The sequence below is a fragment of the Ovis aries genome, chromosome 19 (assembly GCF_016772045.2).
Source record: "Ovis aries strain OAR_USU_Benz2616 breed Rambouillet chromosome 19, ARS-UI_Ramb_v3.0, whole genome shotgun sequence".
NCBI lineage: Eukaryota > Metazoa > Chordata > Mammalia > Artiodactyla > Bovidae > Ovis > Ovis aries.
This window is the reverse complement of record NC_056072.1, coordinates 11,707,200-11,721,651: the sequence shown is the minus strand read 5'-3', so window position 1 is coordinate 11,721,651 and position 14,452 is coordinate 11,707,200. Positions and strand designations below refer to the sequence as shown.

Below are 14,452 nucleotides of genomic sequence, written 5' to 3'. Positions count from 1 at the left end.
CACATGGTACTCACCATTTTAAGGCATTTTGTAAAGTGGGCAAGCAAAACTATAAACAACGGCTAGAGCTACAAATAGACAAATAGAATTCATGTGTATATTCTCACTTAGGGGTCACACAGATGAAAATGGTTGCCCTCAGGATGGGGGCTTCCCAGGTGGCGCTACTGGTAAAGAACCTGCCTGCCAATGCAGGAGACGCGAGAGACACAGTTTCAATCCCCGGGTCAGAAAGATCCCCTGGAGTAGGAAATGGCAACCCGCTCCAGTATTCATGCCTGGATAATCCTACAGAGGAACCTGGTGTGCTACAGTCCATAGCATCATAAGAGTTGGACATGACTGAGCAACTAAGCACACACACACACTTCTTCAGGATGTAACAGGCCTTTAAATAAAAGATGCTTAATGTCTTACCACAAAGCAAACTTCTATTCAATAACAAAGAATATAATACATATGTACGGCACATGAACAATTTGCATGGATCTAACATATAAAAAGCACTTAAAAACAGTGGCTGACACAGATGAGTGCTCAATGAATGTTAACAATAACTACTATTAACGTGGAACTGTTCCAACAACCTTAAGAGGTAGAAACGATCATCATCCCCACTGCGGCTGCTCTACACAGGTGACTGTGGGGAACACATACCAAAACGAGACAGATTAGATCCAAACATCAAACCAGTTACACAGTCAGGAGATGGTGGGTCATCAAATAAGAAGGTCAGCTACAATGTAAAGCTACCCAGTGTCACATACCAAATACCTAGAAGAGATTCTAACTGCTAAAGAGATAAGAATGTCAAGTGATCCCACAAACACAAGAGCTCCAGCTATGTGTGTTACTTACATGCAAGTGGAGGATAAAATGCTAATATGAATGGCTGAGTTACTGTAAATGAGGACAATTACTATTTTTATAAACTCTTACATTCATATAGTGCTTTTTAATACAAAAATACTTGTTCATATACTAATAAATCTACGTAATTCTTAACAAAAAAAAGTCAAATGAGGTAAGCCTCTGACAGAGAACTGAGACATGAGCTGGGAGAGTATTATGGATAGAAGCCTCACCTTCATCGGCGGGTACTTATGATAAGGAGCTGCCCCCGTGGCCAGTTCAATGGCTGTGATCCCAAAACTCCAGATGTCAGCTTTGAAGTCATAACCACGAACCTGGACAGAACAGAGAGATGTACAAGATTACTTTCACCACCCAGGAGCACTTTCAAGATAGCTTCTAATATGTATCAAGAACCACAGACTTTAAGCCGATAAAATATAATCTAAAGTTGGCAAAAGCTAAATTTACTTGGTAAGAGGAAAAAAGAAAAAATGGAATGAATGTCCAGCATCATTGGGGAAATGGTTAAGTATTGTATATTCACTTAGAGAAACATTATACATTCAACTAAAAGCAATATTAATGAATCCTATGTGAAAATATGGAAAACCACCTTATGATATAATATGAGAAAGCACTTAAGAAAGAGGATTATAAAATTCTTCAAAAGTTTTGACACTATTACAAACAGGTATACAATCTATTAAAGAAAAAAACCAGAAAGACCTAGAACAAAAATAAAAGTTTGGCAGTCTTTTGTTTTCCAAATTTCCTACGTTACAATATTATTTTATCACCTTAATTTCTGGAGTGAAAAAAATTACAAGGGTAAAAATATTTTTAAAGTTGCTAGTGTGAATATGTTGCCAAATTTCTCTCCTTTATACTGTCACCAGCACGTAATAAAACTAAATATTTTAATTTTCTATCCTAAGCAATCTAGGAGCAGAAACAGGATTTGGGAGTGTATGGTTTGAAACCTAAAATTAAAGCTCCATGTTACATACTGCCTCAACATGGGGTAAACAGAAGGACCTGTAATGACCTAAGTGAAAGTTCCCTACCCCACTGTCCTCCCAAGGAGAATGTGCCCTAGGCCCCAAGCCCTGCTTATCAAACGATCAGGTGCAGTTCCTGTTTATTCCTGAGTAGCAGGTTTCTGCTCCCTGCCAGCCTTACCTTCACAAGGAAACCAAAGGGCACATTACTTTCTTGATACTACAAAGCCTGTCTCCTGTAGCAACTGTTCATTTCCTTCCTAAGTGCAAACCCGTAAGGCATGCAGCATCCTCTGCCTACAGGTACACGTACAAGCAAATAATAAACTGCGGCCAATCTCATCAGGCCCAGTGTCAGGTACCTGCATGCTCAGCCATCTCCATAACCCTAGTGTGGGAAGTCTTGACCCACACTGGGGTCAATACAGGCATTGCAACAGAGTGAAAAGTAGATTCGGTTCTACATACGGAGTTTGACATAAGACATTTATGTAACTCATCTACAGGGAGTTGGAATACCTATCCAATTTTAAAAAACAAGACTCAACTGGATATAATTCATAAATAATGAACAGTGAACAGGTGGGAAGTAGAGACAGAAACAGCGAGTATGTGTAGTTAGAGATGATGTGCTGGGAAGCAGTGTTGCTTAGCAGTAGAAGGAAAGCCAGAGAGAAGTCAGAAAAATGGCCTAGTAAGTAGGAGAACGAGGAAGCTAAAGATGTGAGTAAAGGGCATGCCAGTCAGAATGGCTGCTATCAAAAAGCCTACAAATAATAAATGCTGGAGAGGGTGTGGAGAAAAGGGAACCCTCTTACACTGTTGGTGGGAATGCAAGCGAGTACAGCCACTATGGAGAACAGGGTGGAGATTCCTTAAAAAACTGGAAACAGAATTGCCATATGAACCAGCAATCCCACTGCTGGGCATACACACCGAGGAAACCAGAACTGAAAGAGACACGTGTACCCCAATGTTTATCGCAGCACTGTTTATAAAAGCCAGGACATGGAAGCAACCTAGATGTCCGTCGGCAGACGAATGGATTAGAAAGCTGTGGTACATATACACAATGGAGTATTACTCAGCCATTAAAAATAATACATTTGAATCAGTTCTAATGAGATGGATGAAACTGGAGCCGTTTATACAGAGTGAAGTAAGTTGGAAAGAAAAACACCAATACAGTATAGTAATGCATATATATGGAATTTAGAAAGATGGTAACAGTAACCCTATATTCGAGACAGCAAAAGAGACACAGATATAAAGAACAGACTTTTAGACTCTGTGGGAGAAGGAGAGGGTGGGATGATTTGAGAGAATAGCATTGAAACATGTATATCATATGTGAAACAGATCACCAGCCCAGGTTTGACGCATGAGACAGGGTGCCCAGGGCTGGTGCACTGGGATGATCCTGAGGGATGGGATGGGGAAGGAAGGGTTCAGGATGGGAGACACATGTATACCCATGGCTGATTCATGTCAATGTATGGCAAAAACCACTACAATACTATAAAGTAATTAGCCTCCAATTAGTAAAGGCGAAAAGGTCAACAGTTTCAAATGCCACAAAGAGAATAAACAAGGAGCAAAATATGAGCTCTGGATTCTAGAATTAGCAGAGTTTTCTTCCATAAGGTTGATGGGATGAGCAACATAAACTGCAGTCTGTTTGGAAATAGGGATGTGGGGAAAACTAGTCCTTCAAGAGCCATGTGTAGAAAGATCAGGTCATTTAACTTGTACTAAGGATATTGCCATTAAATCAATCTTAATTATACTATTCCTTAGGTCACCTTTGTATATATCTTGAGATTAATTTGTCCTTTGCTAAGTTCTAGAGTTTGGGGTTTATTTTTAAGCATGATGCCAAGTCTTAAGGAACAGAGGCATGTTTCCCAAAGCTAACCTAGCAGACCACTCGAAAGCAAACACTGCTCAGTTTTTTCAATTTTGTAAAATAATTCAAATCACTGTAAAAAGACAAAAGACCCAGTACCTGTTCCATAACTTCAGGCGCCATCCAGCAAGGGGTTCCAACAAAGGTTTTTCTCACTTTATTTCGAGTAATGTCACCACCAGTTGCTAAAAAAGCACTAACTCCAAAGTCTAAAACAGAATATAACAGCAGGGGATTAAAAGTACAGTAACTAACATATATACATAGGAAAATAATATAACGTAGTTATGGTCCTACATACATAGTATGACCTTTCCTCGTCTTTCTGCTGAACTTCTTGACTAAATTAACAGATAGCTTAATGGGTTCCTCATTCTATTCCTCTCCACCTCCACACACCATCTCCCCAGATTTTCATCCTTGCTCCAATCCATTCTTTTCATCTTCCCAAACTGAAACTCTGTATCAATTAAACAATAACTCCTATTGCCCCTACTCCTCAGCCCCTGGCAACAACCATTCTACTTTCTGTCTCTAAAATTTTGACTACTCTAAGCATTCCATAAGTGGAACCTACAGTATTTATCTTTCTATAACAGAGTTATTTTATTTAGCACAAGATCTGCAAGGTTCACTCATGTTCTAGCATGTGTCCGAATTTCCTTCCTTTGGAGGCTGAATGATATCTTATTGTATGTGCATACCACATTTTGTGTGTACATTCATCCACTGATGGACACTTAAGTTGCTTCCCTATTTTAGCCATTGTAAGTAATGCTGCTATGAAAATGAGTGTACAGAAAGCTGTTTCAATTCCTGCTTTAGGTTCTTTGGGCTTATATATTCAGAAGGGGAACTGGTGGATCATACAGAATTTTTATTTTTAATTGATTTAAGGAACTGCCATACTGTTTTCCACAAGAACTCTACCATTTTATGTCTCTACCAATAGTGAACAAGGATTCTGATTTCTCAACATCCTTGCTATTTTGTATTTTTTTGATAAATAGCCACCCTAATGGGTGTGTTATTATCTCCTTCTAGTTTTGACTTGTATTTTTTTCCCTGATGATTAGTGATACTGAGCATCTTTTCATGTGCTTTCTGAATATTTGCATATCTTCTTTGGAGAAATGTCTATTCAAATCCATTTTTAAATTGACTTTGTTGTTGCTGTTGAATTCAAGGAGTTCTCTGTATATTCTGGATATTGTAAGTCTCTTGTCAGATACATGATTTGCAAATATTTTCTCCCACTCTGTGGGTTGCCTTCTTCCTCTGTGGATAGTGTCTTTTAAGTGCACAAATTTTTTAAATTTTCACAAAATTCAATCTATTTTTTTGTCTTCTGTTGCCTGTACCTTTGGTGTCACATCTAAGAAATCACTACCAAATCCAATGTCATGAAACATGTGCCCTGTTTTTTTCTAAAAGTTTTACTGTTTTATAGGTCTTTGTATCAGAGTCCATTTTCAGTTAATTTTTGAATATTGTGTTAGATAAGGGTCCAAATTCATTTTTTCGCATTGGGATATTTCGTTTTCCCAGAACCGTTTGTTGAAGACTCCTTTCCCCACTGAATGGCCTTGATACCCCTGTCAAAAATCATTTGATCATATTGTACAAGGGTTTATTTTTGGGTTTTCTATTCTATTCCACTGGTCTTTATGGCAATTTTTATACCAACAACATACTGTTTCTATTACTACTGCTTTGCAGTAAGTTTTAAAATCAGGAAGTATGAATCCTCCTACTTTGTTTATTTTTTAAAAGACTGTTTTGGCTACTTGAGGTTCCTTAAGCTTCCATATGCATTTTAGGATTTTTTTCTATATCTGCCCCCTCAAAAAAAGTTATTGGGGTTTTGACAGGCATTGCATTGAATCTGTAGATTACTTTTGGTAGTACTAACTTTTTTAAACAATGATAAGCCTTCCAATCCATGAACAGGAGGATGTGTTTCCATTTATTTACATCCTCTTTAATTTCTTTCAGCGATGTTTTATAGCTTTCATTGTACAAGTATTTCACTTCCTTGGTTATGTTAACTTCTAGGTATTTTAATTATATTTGATGCTACTTGTATACAGAATTGTTTGTAGTATTTTTCTCAGATTGTTCACTGTTAGTGTAGAAAATGCAGCTGATTTTTAAGTGCTGACTTTTTATCCTACTTTGCAAAGTTCATTTATTGATTCAAGGAGTTTTTTTTTTCTTAACGTAATGTTATGCTTAGGGTTTTCTGCATGTAAGATCATAGAATCTGCAGATATAAGTTTATTTCTTTCTTTTTAGTCTGAATGTCTTTTATTATTTTTCTTGCTCAATTGTTCAGCTTAGAACTTCCAGTAGTACTATGTTGAACAGAACTAACACATTCTTCCTGTGTTCCTGAACTCAGAGGAAGAGCTTTCAAGTCTTTCATCACTGAGTAGGATTACTGGAGCAGGTTGCCACTTCCTTCTCCAGGGGATCTTCCCGACCCAGGAATCAAACCCAGGTCTCCTGCACTGCAGGCAGATTCTTTACCAACTGACTACGAGGGAAGCCCATGAAAGGGTGTTAAATTTTCTCATATGTTTGTGGTGCACTAAGATGATCATGCGGGTTTTCTTTTTCTCTTTGTTCTGGTAATCTCATGTGTAACACTGATTTTCACATGTTGAACCACTCTTGCATTCCAAAGAAATCCTACTTGGTCATGGTGTATCATCCACGTAATATGCTGTGTCATCCAGCATATGGAGGCAGTATATCATCCATTTGATATGAATTGGATTTGCTACTAGTATTTTGCTGAAAATATTTACTTCAATGATTATAATAGATACTGGCCCATAGTCTTCTTTTCTTGGGTTAGTATCTCTGCCTGACTTTGGGAATAGGGTAATTTTGGACTCAATAAAATGAGTCAGAAAGTGTTTCTTCCTTTTCAAATTTTTGGAAAACTTTGAGGAAGGCTGTTATTAGTTCTTCTATAAATGTCTGACAGAATTTACCAGTTAAACCACTGAGTCCAGGGCTTTTCTGTGTCAGGAAATTTTTGATTATTGATTCAATCTCCTTACAAGCTATCTATAGGTCATTTCAGACTTTCTATTTATTCATGATTTCATCTTGTTAGGTTTTATGTTTCAAAAAATTTGCCCATTTAGGTTATCCAATTTGCTGGAGTAGAACTGTTCATAATACATCTTACAATCCTTTTTATTTTGGTAGAATTGGTAGCAATATCCACATTTTTGGTTATGATTTTAGTAAGTTGAGTCTTCTTTTTTTTTTTCTTAGTCTACCTAGCTAAAGGTATGTCAATTTTGGTGATCTTCTCAAAGAATCAACTTTCGGTTTCATCAATTTCCTCTATTGCTCTTCTGTTCTCTATATCCTTTTCTCAAGTCTAAATTTTATTATTTATTTCCTTCTGCTAACTGAGGGTTCAGTTTCTTCTTTTTCTGGTTCCTAAAGCTATGAAGTTAGGTTGTTGATTTGCTAGCTTTCTTTTAAAAAAATAAAATAAAATAAAGCATCTAAAGCTGCACATTTGTCCCTTGGCAATGCTTTCACTGCATCCCATGAGTTCTGGTATGGTTGTGATTTTGTTTTCATTAATCTCTAAGTATTTTCTAGTTTCCTGTGTGATGTCTTCTTTCATCCACCGGTTGTCAAAATCTATTTGTCAATCTATTTTTGTTTAGTTTCCACAAATTTGTGAATTTTCAAGTCTTCTGTGGTTGGTTTCTAGCTTTACCTCATTGTGGTAAGAGAAAATACTTTATATATAATTATTACTTAATCTGTGGCCTAAAAAATGGTCTATCCTAGAAAATGCCCCTTGGACACTTCAGAAGAATGTGTACACTGTTCTTATTGGGTAGACTGCTTGGTATATGCCTGTTAGATCTAGTCAGTCAATGTGTTGTTTAAGTCTATTTCCTTACATTCTGTCTGTTCTACCTGTTATTAGACTGGAGTACTAAAGTCCCCAACTATTACTACAGAGCTCCTTTTAGTATTACAGAGCTATCTACAGTACCCTTCAATTCTGTTACTTTTTGCTTCAAATATTTTGCTGGTATGTTAATATGTGCATGAATGTTTATAACTGTTTATCTATTTAATCTTTTATTAATATATAATGTATTGTCTCTTACAACCTTTTAAATATAAAGTTTATTTTGTCTGATATTAGAGTAGCTACTCTGTTCTCTTTGGTCACTATTTGCAGAGAATATATTTTCCCATCCTTTTGCTTCTAATCTCTTTGTATCTTTGGATCTAAAGTTGGATCATGTTTTTAACCATTCTTTAAATTGGATGGTTAATTTATTTACATTTAAAGCAATTATTGATAAAGAGGGACTTACTTCTATCATTGTGTTATTTTTTTCATATGATTTAAAGCTTTCAGGGGGCTTCCCAGGAGGCACGGGTGGTAAAGAACTGCCCTGCTAATGCAGGACCCATAAGAGACATGGGTTTGAGCCCTGAGTCGGGAAGATCTCCTGGAGGAGGGCATGGCAACCCACTCCAGTATTCTTTTTTTTTTTTTTAATGTATTTGTTTGTTTATTTGTCTGTATTGGGTCTTAGGTGCTCCTGGCTCCTCTAGTTGCTGCATATGGGCTAGAGGCATACGGGATCTTAGTTCCCCGACCAGGGATCAAACCTACATCCTCTGCATTGGAAAGTGGATTCTTACCCTGGACCACCAGGGAAGTCCCCACTCCAGTATTCCCGCCTGGAGAATCCCATGGACAGAGAAGCCTGGTGGGCTACGGTACATAGGGTCACAAAGAAACACGACTAGAAACAACTTAGCATGCATGTTAAGTTGCTAAATGCAAATTAAAAACAAAACAACAAAAAAACTTGTTCCTCATTTCCTATATTACTTATTTTGTGCTTAACCTTTTGTTGTAAAATGCTTAAAATTTTTCCTCATTTAAAAAATTTATATTCTATAGCTATTTTCTTTATGGTTACCATGGGGGTTACACTTACCACTCTTAATTTGCATTTACACCAGCTTAACTTCAATAACATACAAAAACTTTTTTCTTTACAGCACTATTCTTATCTCTTCGGGTTGTTATCACAGAATTACATCCTCATAAACTGTGTGCTCAAAAACATAAACTAATCATTTTAAATGCATCAGTCTCTTAAATTATGTACAAAAGATGTGGCGTTACAAACCAATGCTATTGTAATATCAAGTTTTAGACCAATAACTGTTTTCTGTAACGTGTTAGTCTCTTAAATTATGCAGAAAACAAAAAGTGCAGTTACAAACCACGGTTACAATAACAGTAGTTTTTTTATATACCCATGTATTTACCTTTATTGAGTTCTTTATTTCTTCATACTGCTTGGAGTTATTATTTAGGGTCCTCTCATTTTACTTGCAAAATTCCCTTGAGTATTTCCTGCGGGGCAAGTCTAGGGGAAACATATTCCCTCCACTTTTGTTTATCTGGAAATGTCTTAATTTCTCCCTTACTTTTAAAAGGATCTTTGGTTGACACTTTTTTTCTTCCAGGACTTTGAATGCATTGTCCCTCTGCCTCTGGCCTCCCAAGTTTCTGATGAGAAGTCTGCTGACAATCTTGTTTAGGACGCCTTGTTTGTGATGAGTCACTTGTCTCCTGCTGTTTTTACGATTCTTTTTCTTTGTCTTTCTTAAGTTTGATTATAATGTGTCTCTGTGAGTCTCTCAGAGGTCACTTTAGCTGGAGATCACTGAGCTTCTCAGATGTTTTTTATTCATGTTTTTCATCAAGTTTGAGATGTTTTCAGCCATTATTTCTTCAATTTCTCTCTCTGCCCCTTTCTTCTCCATCGAGGCCTCACATAATGTGGATGTTGGTCTGCTTAATGATATCCAAACAGACCCATCAGGCTCTATTCACTTTGTTCAATCATTTTCCTTTCTGTTCCTTGGAGAAGGAAATGGCAACCCATAAATCTGTTCCTTAGACTTGATAATTTCCATATTCAAGTTCACCAATTATTTTTTCAACCAGATCAAATGTGCATTTAAATCCTTCTAATAAGTTTTTCATTTCACAATTCAAGTTATTGTACTTTTTAGCTCCGGAATTTCTTCGTTTCTTTTCAAGTCTTCTCTCCTTATTGATATTTAGACTTTATTAATAATTGTTGTTTTGAGTTTTTCCTTATCTTTTAACTCTCTCAACATCTTTAAGATGGTTGTTTTAAAGTCTAATATATCTGCCATCAAGCTTTTTCCAGTGATGGTTTCCTTTGAATAGATCATACTTTCCTGTTTCACTGAATGTCTTGTGATTTTATTGTTGTTGTTGTTATTGAAGATAGACATTTGAATCTAATAATGTGCTAACTCTGGAAATCAGATTCTTCCCCTTCCCTGGGATTTGCTGTTTCATGTTATTGTTTTGTTTTTTTGGAGTTGTTGTAGGCTGTGTCTGTGTCAAGCATTGGCCTGAAATGCAAACTTAAGGCCTTCTCAGATCTTTTCTGGACCTTTTCCTGAGAACAAACATTCACTTTTCAACTTTCCCTGCAAATGTTGCTTTTGTTTTGGTTTTGTGGCCACATCACATGCTTTGTGGGATCTTAATTCCCTGATGAGGGATGGAATCTAGTGCCTTGGCAGTGAAAGTGCAGAATCCTAACAACTGGACCCACAGCAAAGTCCCTGTAGTTATTTTTTATTGTCCTAGTCTTTAAGGTTTGGCTTCAAAAAGGGGAAGAGGAGAGAAATGAAGGAAGGAAAAAAAGGCAATGACCTGTTCAAGTGCCCTGGAAATCATGTGGAAAAGAGGAGCTGTAACAATGGCTGCCTGTCTCTTTGTCTGCATCTCTGTGATCAGAAGCTGCAATCAGTAATCAGAGCAGATGCTAGGATATTCAAAGGACAGGGTCCTTTCTCCCCACCATAGTTCCTGCAAGTTGTGTGCAAGTTGCTCCAGAAATATATGCATAGCTGCCTGCCATGTGGCTGATGAGTAAGAAATGAGCAGCTCTGAAACCGACCAGAATTAACTGCAATTTACCTTCCAAGTCTTGTCCTAAAAGTTTCAAGCAATCAATGAGATGGAGAATTTCAAAATAGTTACACTAGACAGATTCTGCCAATTCAGCTGTTGTTTAGGTGGGGAGAAGATTCTTGGTGCTTCCTACTCTACCATTTTCCTAGAATTCTTTCTTTTTTGTTCCTTAGCACTTGATTTTGCTTCTCTACTCAATACAGCATAATTGTGCTTGGTTTTGAACTTATATAAATGGAATCACAAGCTATATATTCTATTTTGACTAGCTTCATTCACCCTGTGTTTTATAATTTATTTAATGCTTCTGTATCCAGCTGGAGTTTACTCATTTTCATCACTATATAGTATCAAGTTCAAGTGTGTGTGTGCACAGCTTTGTCCAACTCTTTGTGAGCTCATGGACTGTAGCCCGCCAGGCTCCTTTGTCCCTGGGATTTTCTTGGCAAGAATATTGGAGTGGGTTGCCATTTCCTCCTCTAGGGAATCTTCCCAACCCAGGGATCAGATTGAACCCACGTCTCTGGTGTCTCCTGCATTGGCAGGCAGATTCTTTGCTACTGAGCCACCAGAGAAGCCCATTGTATAGTATTCTAAAGTATAAATCAACTATTTACTCATACATTCTACTAACAAAAGGCTTGGTAATGTTCCAAACTTTCAATGCTTATTAGCATTACGGCACACTGAAGTATGAGTTTCTCTACACCATACATCTAGAAGCTAAAGTCTCTGGGTATGCATATCTTCAACTTACTGAAGTGTTCCTACTAGCTTATATTCTCACCATCAGAAGGTGAGATTCTCTCTTGTTTTACACTGATAACTAGTACTGTCAGATGTGTTTGCTACATCAGTCAATACAATGTGATTTCCCAATGTTATTTTATTGTGCATTAATTGCTAACTAGTTGAGGTTGTATACCTTTTACTATATTTATGTTTTGATGTCTTCATTTGAGGTTGACTTTTCCTTAACTAGTTCTTTGTATATTCTAAATTTGAGCCCCTTGTCAAGTTATTCATGCTGCAAATAACTTATCTATTCTGTGGTTTTGCTTTTTACTTATTAATGGTGACAAACTGTTCTTCTTTTGATGAACAATAGTTGCTAATTTTATAGGAGTTAAATTTATCAACCTTTTTCTTCATGTTAGAACATTATATGGCTTAGTTAAAATATTCCCTTACCTGAGGACATGAAGATGTGTGCCTAAATTTTCTTCTAAAGCTGAAGAAATAATTCAAGGTTTGGGTAGTTATCTTCCTCCTGCCAAACACCTGACTGTTCCAGCAGTGTGGGACCAAGCTGAGATTTTCTCAGATGATCTGCTTGCTCAACAGTCCTGCAGTTCAGCCATTCTGGAGTCTCACCCTGGGGGAGGGGGCATTTCACCAAGATACCAACACTGGAAGGCCTTGGACTCTAACTCTTATCTCTTCAACTCTGAATCTACCAAAAGTATACTTCCACCTCTCAGATGTGTCTTCCTAACTGGCAAATAACCCATTTCTCCCAGAAGAGAAGTATAACTTCCCTAAAGCACATTTATTAAACACAATGAAGTTTCTTGACTATTTCTCCTTTAGAGGAAAGTTAAAGAATGGTATAAGAACCCACAGAAGATGACTCTAACGGGAGTTAGAAATAGATAACCATAATAAGTAGTGGTTAGAAAATGCCTAAGACTGAAAATGAAGGATGAGTAGTGGAAGATACCTTGAGTCAGCAGGGACGTATCAACATAGTATGTGTGACCAGAGATGGTCCAGGGTACAGAACAGAAAACTGACTAAGAAAACACAGAAGATAAGTAATGCTGTTCTATTAGCCATTAAGCTAAAATAAAAAGAAATGCTAATCAGTACCTGCAATCTGTACCGAGCCATCTTCTCCAAGAAGAATATTGCCAGCTTTCACATCTCTGTAAGGAAAAAAAACTTATTAAAAAACACTTATTCTTTGGAGTTACATAATTTAAGAAGTTCAATATATTCACCACAACACTGGTAATATTTAAATGCTTTAATACAAAATTGCATTAAAGAGTATTAGAGCCAATAGCAGAATGTTAAAAATTGTAGTCACTTGTACTAAAATCCAAACACGGTAAATAGAAAGCTACAGCAACATATAGCTTTTACTAGTAAATCTGAAAAAACTCAAGATTATTAAATATTTGACTGAGATAACAGTGGCTAAAGAATGTGACCCTCACTCTCACCTATCTACTTTTAAAAATTCACTGATTTTTCTACACTTTATGAACAAAATTTTACAATGATCAGTATGTGGCTGATAACAGGGACTATTCTATGCTTGTAGCATAAAGATATATAAATTGTTCAAACATATCTATATTCTTATTAGTAACTTAAACAACTCAAGTAATACGTAAATACATTCCTGTTATAAAAACCTAAACTTCACTGAAAAGGTCAAAATCCCTTTTGACCACTGTTCTCAGGTCTAATATTCTCTACACAGTTTCCAACCATTATCAGTCTAGTTAACAGAGTATGTTCCTGTGACATATCGAGGCTTTTCTTCCAACATAAATGATATTGTAGTATCCATTCAAATCTACAACATGTTTTTCTCATGCAATAATGTGTCAGTAGAATCTGCAAAATTTACATTCCTCAACTCCTTTGAGTAATCCATTTCTTTGATAACCTAGAGAAACTCTCACAAGGCACACAGAATGTACAAGGGGGTTGTCTATAGCACTGTCTGAAGTAACAAATCAAAAATGGCAACAATCTAGAAAGTCAACAGCAGCAGGAAGGTTAAATTAAATCTGTTACATCCATGAAATTTATTAAAGTCAATAAACCTGTTATGACTTCAAATGCCCTCTAGAACATAATGCATACTGCCAGTGAACACTTCAAACAGGACAGTGCATCGGGTATGCCACCATTAGTTACACACACAGGCATGAACACATCTTTCCACACACACCAAAAGGGGAGCAATCAATTTAGTTTTTTTTAAGGAAAGGAGTAGGACCAGAGTCAAGGGGAACAGTGTTTGACTGTCCTGTGGGAGTGGACTCACCTATTTATTTCATAATTAAAAATAAATATAATTAAACAAACACAAGAGAGCCAGAGCTTGAAGTCAGACTGAAAGAAAAGTGAGGCTAGGTCATGGAAGAGGCCACATCTGTCAGGAAAAGGAACCAGTGAAAGGATGCACATCATCTCTTTCCTGTCCTTCCATCTTCTTTTCCCCATACTTAGATAACCATTCCTTGGCAAATAATGAACAACAGTTTCACAAATGTTATGTAGCAGCATCAGCATACCAAGAGTACACAACACTTTTCCTGAATATATACTGAAGCATAAAGAAATCATGTTACTCAATATTTTTTTCTGCTTATAAATGCAAGGAAATTATAGGACTTCTTCCCAGAGGCTGACTTACAGTAAAGGCTAGCTCACTTTGTCCTACAAACCTAAAGCCTACACAATGAACAGGAGAGAACTGAGGATATTTCCTTCCTGTGGTGATAAGGACCATTCAACTAAGCCAACCATGAACCTTCAACTCCTTTTTCTGAATGACATCTAAAACTTAATGGAAAAAAACAGCGTACAGTTTAGTGACTTCCTCCTCTGTTTTTTTGCAGCAGGTTGCAACTTACAGTGTTAGTA

The 14,452-nt window shown here is 36.8% G+C and overlaps 1 protein-coding gene across 4 annotated transcripts in view; it reads right to left on the bottom strand.

Annotated features, from left to right (window-relative positions):
* Window positions 1-14,452, bottom strand: part of OXSR1 (oxidative stress responsive kinase 1) — an 85,091-nt gene that overhangs the window by 25,801 nt on the left and 44,838 nt on the right. For all 4 annotated transcript variants that reach the window (XM_060402086.1, XM_004018228.5, XM_060402087.1 and 1 more), the window contains 3 exons: window positions 12,659-12,714; window positions 3,859-3,968; window positions 1,086-1,187 (listed from right to left, as the gene is read on the bottom strand). In XM_060402086.1, the coding sequence (XP_060258069.1) occupies window positions 1,086-1,187; window positions 3,859-3,968; window positions 12,659-12,714 (268 nt within the window). The remainder of the gene's footprint in view (window positions 1-1,085; window positions 1,188-3,858; window positions 3,969-12,658; window positions 12,715-14,452) is intronic.